The sequence below is a fragment of the Branchiostoma floridae genome, chromosome 14 (assembly GCF_000003815.2).
Source record: "Branchiostoma floridae strain S238N-H82 chromosome 14, Bfl_VNyyK, whole genome shotgun sequence".
Taxonomy (NCBI): Eukaryota; Metazoa; Chordata; class Leptocardii; order Amphioxiformes; family Branchiostomatidae; genus Branchiostoma; species Branchiostoma floridae.
In genome coordinates this window covers 19,121,101-19,128,129 of record NC_049992.1, presented here as the reverse complement: position 1 = coordinate 19,128,129, position 7,029 = coordinate 19,121,101, and the positions used below count along the sequence as shown (strand labels likewise).

Below are 7,029 nucleotides of genomic sequence, written 5' to 3'. Positions count from 1 at the left end.
TATAGGTACATGATACAATCCACCAAAAGTCTACATTGGCTTAAAATAGCACCCAATTATTTCTGTTTATATACTATTTCTATCAATCAATGCTATTAATCCTTTTCTTCTATATTATATAATTTTTCTTTCTAATACTGGATAGACTCAAAAATAGTTTTTGACATAATGAATTTCGTGTTCACATTTATGTGTACTGCTAATATACTGGTGTCCTTTGCAGTGTCCTTATGAAGTGCCTGATGACTTGGCTAAGCATTATAGGTGCCCGCTGACACATCTCCTCCAGTGCCTGTCCAGTTGGTGTGTTGAAACTTGCCTGGGGAGTCCAACAGTTCATAGGTGTGGGCTCCAAAGTAGTCTCGCTGGGCCTGGAACACAAATTTAATGTATAACCATGCACCTCATTTGTTTGTCTTGTCTTCCTGGGGGAGGGGGGCACATATTAGTGGTGGTGTCATATCTACATGTACATGTAGTGGCAAGGACATTACATACAATGTACTTGTTAACAGGGACTACAAATGTCTCTAATACATGTATCCTAAACTAAAAATCTGAAGGACTGTGGTCATAATATAAAAGTTGTTGGGTGGCGATTCATTTACCTGTCACAAGTCGAAGAATCTTTCTCTAGTACTAGTAACTTGAATATTCTTAAGACGCGATTATGATTTCCTTAGAAAATGTCCTTATTGAAGACACACATACTTGCATATTCTCCAACTATTTGCAGTTCTACAGTTTTGTTTTACTTTAACTACAAACTAGAATAATAACTAGAATAATGTGACAGAAACAAGGAAATTACCATGATGACCAGTAATGATTGAGTTACCTGGATAAGGTTGGCAGGCAGACGGGCAGCCCTGTAGCCATCATAGAAAGCCAGTGCTGTGCTGAACGCTGGGACAGGCACTCCTGCAGTCACCGCCATGGACACCACTTGCCTCCAGGACTCCTGAACAGGCAAAACAAAAATTCTTTATAATAAGACTTGGTAAGTCTTATAAGGAAATTTCTTTGAAGTTTCTAGGCTGAAATGACAGTGGAAGATTGTGTAAAGCTAAAAGTAGTCACATAGCCATAAGGGCAGTGGGTTTTTATCCACTGCGTCTAGAGTACGATATTGGTAGGTGGATCGGAGCCCAACCCATTCCTTCTGCAAATCTCCAACCAAAGTCAGGTTTCCATTTCTACGCCTGGGTAAACGGAAGAAATTTGTGTCAAGTGCCTTTCCCATGGACACAAGATCAGTAGCATGGCAGGATTTGAACCAGGGACCTCTGGGTTCTGGGCCAAACACCCTGCAATTATGCCACACGACACAACCACCTTGCCTTCTTAAAGATAAAGATTGTATTACCCAGGTTAAACAGAAGGACCTGGAAAGAATCTAACCTGAACGGAAGGGACCACAATGAATCTAACCAACCTGGCACTTGGCAATCTCTGCCTTAAAGAAGTCATCCAGCAGCAGGTTGTTCAGGTTGGGGTTCTTTACGAAAGCTTCCTTGATGTTTCCAAGGAAACGGCTGTAAAAGATGTGACACCATGCTATTACAAAACCTCACTTAAAATTACATGTATGCCACAGTGTACAGGCACATCATCAAATGACTGTCTTCTTACATACATCAGCATAAGTGTGAGCATGTTCAGCACCAAGGACAGGGACAGCAGTATTAGTGTGGGCATAGTCAGCACCAAGGACAGGGACAGCAGTATTAGTGTGGACATGTTCAGCACCAAGGACAGGGACAGCAGAATTAGTGTGGACATGTTCAGCACCAAGGACAGGGGCAGCAGAATTAGTGTGGACATGTTCAGCACCAAGAACAGGGACAGCAGTATTAGTGTGGGCATGGTCAGTACCAAGGACATGGACAGTAGTACTAGTGTGGACATGTTCAGCACCAAGGACAGGGGCAGCAGTATTAATGTGGACATGTTCAGTACCAAAGACTGGGACAGCAATTTTACTGTGAGCATCTTCAGCACCAAGGACAGGGACATCAGTATTAGTGTGGACATATTCAGAACCAAGGAAGGGGACAGCAGTGTTAGTGTGGGCATGTTCAGCACCAAGGACAGGGACCTCAGTATTAGTGTGGACATGTTCAGAACCAAGGAAGGGGACAGCAGTGTTAGTGTGGGCATGTTCAGCACCAAGGACAGGGACATCAGTATTAGTGTGGACATATTCAGAACCAAGGAAGGGGACAGCAGTGTTAGTGTGGGCATGTTCAGCACCAAGGACAGGTGCCTACAGTGTAAGTGTAGACATGTTTAGCATCAAGGACACTGACAGTTGTACTATGGTGGATGTGTTCAGCACCAAGGACAGGGATAGCATTATTAATGTGAAAAGTAAATTTCAAAGTTATATCAATTCAGTCTGTCTCCATAAAGAGCTTTTCTTCCACTAGTTATACCAGATGAGACATAAGGTCTAATACATTTACAGGTTCATTGTACAAAAGAAAGCCCCCCTAGCTCTTCTTGACAAACACCATGAAAATGAAACACAGTTTAACACCCTGTCCTTAGGACTGCGAGCCATTGCGTTAGAGTGCATGTCAGGTATGAGTGACACAGTCAAAATAAAACTAACAGCTTCTAGTTCCAAAGGCAGGGCTACTAACCACTGAGCTACGTACACCATCCCATAGATATAAGTCTATCAAAGTTTAGTACATAGGCTCTGACCTCCTGATGATACATCCACCCCTCCACATCAGTGCGATACCTCCGTAGTTCAGGTTCCAGTTGAACTGACGCGCTGCCTCTCGGAGAAGCATAAAGCCCTGCGCGTAGGAAACAATCTTGGAGGCGTACAGGGCCTGGAAAATTTGTGAGGTATTGTTGCTGAACATCTTCATCAATGGTTACAGATCTTTTCCCAGTCCCAGGACCAAACTTTGAAAAAGAGATGCCAAATACATCACTTATGGTTTCAAGTTGTTGCTTGTCACAGACTCTAACACCTTTTAGTGATGGGAAATATCAACACTGGTGTATAATACGTGCAATCAAACTTGGCCTAATGACCACACCCAGAAGATGACAATTACTCCAAGATGAATACTATGTCCCACCTTTTTTTCCCACATTCACAAGCATTAAGCATTTTCGTTGAAGCCAACTGCTTGCCTTATCATATGCTTATGTGCTAAGACCACCCCAAGTCAGGTCCGTATGTGACCAAAATGTTTTATCATTTTCAACCAAAATTATGAGTCATTTTCAAGGGTGAGGTGACATCAATTTTCATGATAACAGGCGGGGAATCATTCTATAGGTCCCTTGGGTGGTCTTCTTAGACAGGTTTGACTAAACAACATTTATCTTATTGCCTTTACATATCAACTGATCTATCTATGTACAGTTCAGAAATAGATTGTTTCAAAAGCCAAGACTAGGTCTCCGTACCTTTCTGATCTGTTCCACAAAGGCAGGCTTGTCTATTTTGAACTTGGGCCCCTCAGGTGCTGGTAGCTGTTTGCTGGCGTCCACACGCTCCTGTTGTAGGGAGGACAGGCAACGGGCAAACACAGCCTCACCTGGGGAGACATGTACAATTAGATTAACCATTCAAAACTCAGTTCAATAGTCAAAACTCAGGGGAAACACACCCAGCACAAGAGGAGATATCTCCTGGGTGTATCTTCCCCCTTTTCCCTACCCAGAGGGTTCCTAATGTTTGCTTTAGAGGATATATCTGGCAGATGTCCTTACCCCAAACTACAGACTGTGATTCTTATGTGTTTCTCATGAGTTTGATGGTAATCACTCTACTGCTAGGAGGGGAGAATATTGTATTTAGCAGACAGCAGGCTGGCAGGTCCTTGTGTTCCTTGTACACAGATGACCTTTCATTCCAAAATAGATCAAACTTTATCTTTAAATAAAGGGAATGGAGCTGCTTAATATGATGACAACATAACTGGAAGCATGGTGACTGGCAGGAACTGAGCAAAACAGGTTGAACATTTTACAGCAACTGGCATAACCCTCAACATGATGTTCTTCGTTGAGTATTTTAGCTAAGTGCATAGATTGGGTGGCTATGATGACAACACGGGTAACTGACCAATCAGAGTGACCGGCATGCCATAGTCCAGTGCAGAGATAGCCGTCCATTTCCCTGTTCCTTTCTGTGATGAAATATCAGAGTTGAGGAATACATCAATGAAGGTTAGACATCCAGGTAATAAGATACGCCAAAAGGCAGTTGTTACTCAAACAACTGGATATGATATTGGGAACGGTCAGACGTTTTAGACAACCATTTGGTACCCTTCGTCGGTGTCACTGACAAAGATAGAAAATCATATTCAATTGCTTGTAATAAGTAACTGTTTTTGAGAGCTAGTAATAAATCTTGTACACAATGAAAAATGTTATCTTGTACCTAATCTATATATCTGATTCATTAGAAAACAGTATTCAAGAAGCCTTATAAATCTAACAGCATCAGACTACTAGCAAGAATTTAAAGCATCAAAATATGGAAAGCAAACATCATGATTATCAGTGATGGATCGTGATAAGCAACCGCAAATATTGAAACTACAAACTATATACAAATTGACAGGTCATCAAAACGTATGCTTGAAAAAAAACATCAAAGAAACAAAATTCATGAGGATAATAAAAGAAAATAGATATGCATGCCATGTTATCTGTAGCAAAAAAGAAATAGGATTAAGAAATAATTACATGTCATATACTACAAGAAAGAGATAAGAGAGACAAGACAATGTGACCCCTGACCTGTCCAGCGGCATCCCTGATCTTGTCCAGCAGGTGTTTCCCATCATCATCACGGAACTTCAGGATGTTGGCTGAGATCTCAATCAGGAAGGAGTCCAACTCACTCTTATTCCATTCAGTGAACACCTGCAAAACAGGAAGACTGATTGGTCAAATGGAGTCATGTGATGATGAATTCAAACCTGATTGGTCAGATGGAGTCAGGTGATCATGTGTTCATAAACCTGATTGGTCAAATGGAGTCACATGACTAATCAATGAAGACAACTCATAAATCCAATTTGTACCATAAAAGGACTTTTCAAACATGTGATATATGCAAATGAAAAAGGAGGAACATTGACAAATATTATTGAAAGACACACCATCAGATGCAAAATGTGATCTTATTTTCATAGTCTGTATTGTAACATAGATGATAAATATCAAAAAGTCTATATTGCAACATTTCAAAGTTAGATAAATGTCAACCTTAACCTACATGAATTATTCAATCAGGATGTTTTTAGAGTATATGACTCCAGAAAGAATAGTAACTACTATGTAACATGTTTCTAATGGATATCCTATACAAATAAACAAACAAATAAACAAACCGCGCTCATCTCATCGTTGTCCATCTTCAGCACATCCTTCATGAGATGATACGCCTCACAGATCAGCTGCATATCTCCGTACTCAATCCCGTTGTGAACCATCTTAACAAAGTGGCCCGCACCGTCTTCTCCTACCTGGGGGAGTGAAACATTCTCAATCTCAACTTCTTTATCTTACCCCTGCCGTGACTGCCTTGTATTCTTAAGGGGTTTCAAGTAAGGCAGAAAGAGCAATATTTTCTTTTTTTTCTTTCTTCTGTCAGTGCCCACAATCACCATCTAGCCAAAGCTATACAAAATAATGCAGATATTCATTTTTCACCTGAGTGAAACATTCCCGTAGCCAGGATTTTGGTTGGGGGGGGGTTCTTTTTAGTAATTGTAGGACCATCGAGCGCCACAGTCTACCTGGGGGGGTCTGGGGGCATGCTCCCCCGGAAAAATTGAAATTTTCACCCTCTGAAACGCCATTTCCTGCATTTTGACGGGTGAAAATCGCTTGCGAAGTCTAATGGAATTCCTATTAAAAGACAAGGCTTTTGCGTAAGTCTTTGAGGCCAACTCCCTCGACATATTTTTTTCCATGTCCGACACCAAAGGCGCGAGGCGTCGCAATGGAGGTCCGGGGAAATTTTGAAATCTGGACCCTCTGAAAAGCCATTTCCTGCACTTTCTGGGGCAAATTTTGCTGATAGACTCACTACGATTGGCTGAAATGTCTATCAGGGAAAAATGCAAATCAGTCATGCCTTTGAAAAAAAAATCTTGAACATAAAAAAGTAGACCTTCGAGTCTGAAAAAGCGGACCTTTTGAGCATGTAGGCCCTTCTTCCGAACCCCCCCCCTGGCTACAGGCATGTGAAATGAGGTGAGGGAAGTCGTGTGAAGTGCCTTTCCCAAGAGCACAAGATTGGTGACAGGGCAGGTTTTGATCTCAAGACCTCTTGGGCCTGAGCCCAAAGTGCTGCTGATTATGCCACATGACCTCACTATCAATATCAAACATCTATCACTATAAGCACCATATTCAATAGTGCATCAAGAAAATGGAGGAAACAATATCAACCATGATCTTGATTTTAGGCCAAAATGGTACTATTTTATCTATATATATACATATATAACAGTTTAGACATGGAAGAATGATTCTTGTGTCAAATACTAATATTTCTAAGATTGACGTGGATACCTACCCAATCACAGCAAGGCTCGTCGCCAACCTTGGCTGCAACACTCTGGAAGATTGGTTTGATGTGTGGCCTACATGAGGAATAAGAGAATGGACAGTTTGTATGTCAGTGTACAATTATGTTATGTGTGGGTCACAACACTAGCAATATACATGTATCTGTCTGTGACCCACAATTGTACTGTTTGCAATCTTAATAAGTAAAATCAAACCAATCAAACAAAAGTAATCAATAGCTACAAAAACTCTTTTCTTAATCATTTACAATCTCTGTTGTTCTTCCCCCAACACCTTACCAATACCATCCCCCTCCCCTACTCACCAGGCTTCAGGAGATCCTCCCGGCACGAGGGAAGGGCCTTGCCTCACCCCCTCCTCACCCCCGGTCACACAGCTACTCACACCTCTCCTCATCCCCCTCCCCTACTCACCAGGCTTCAGGAGATCCTCCCGGCATGAGGGAAGGGC

General features: G+C 41.7%; 1 protein-coding gene across 1 annotated transcript in view; it reads right to left on the bottom strand.

Annotated features, from left to right (window-relative positions):
- Positions 1 to 185: 185 nt before the first annotated feature.
- LOC118430769 (6-phosphogluconate dehydrogenase, decarboxylating-like) overlaps positions 186 to 7,029 on the bottom strand; it is an 11,911-nt gene continuing 5,067 nt past the window's right edge. The window contains exons 7-15 of the mRNA XM_035841791.1: positions 6,566 to 6,632; positions 5,373 to 5,507; positions 4,777 to 4,902; positions 4,094 to 4,157; positions 3,433 to 3,563; positions 2,710 to 2,843; positions 1,436 to 1,535; positions 839 to 961; positions 186 to 371 (exon numbers count right to left, since the gene is read on the bottom strand). Coding sequence (XP_035697684.1) covers positions 252 to 371; positions 839 to 961; positions 1,436 to 1,535; positions 2,710 to 2,843; positions 3,433 to 3,563; positions 4,094 to 4,157; positions 4,777 to 4,902; positions 5,373 to 5,507; positions 6,566 to 6,632 — 1,000 coding nt within the window. The 3' untranslated portion in view covers positions 186 to 251. The remainder of the gene's footprint in view (positions 372 to 838; positions 962 to 1,435; positions 1,536 to 2,709; positions 2,844 to 3,432; positions 3,564 to 4,093; positions 4,158 to 4,776; positions 4,903 to 5,372; positions 5,508 to 6,565; positions 6,633 to 7,029) is intronic.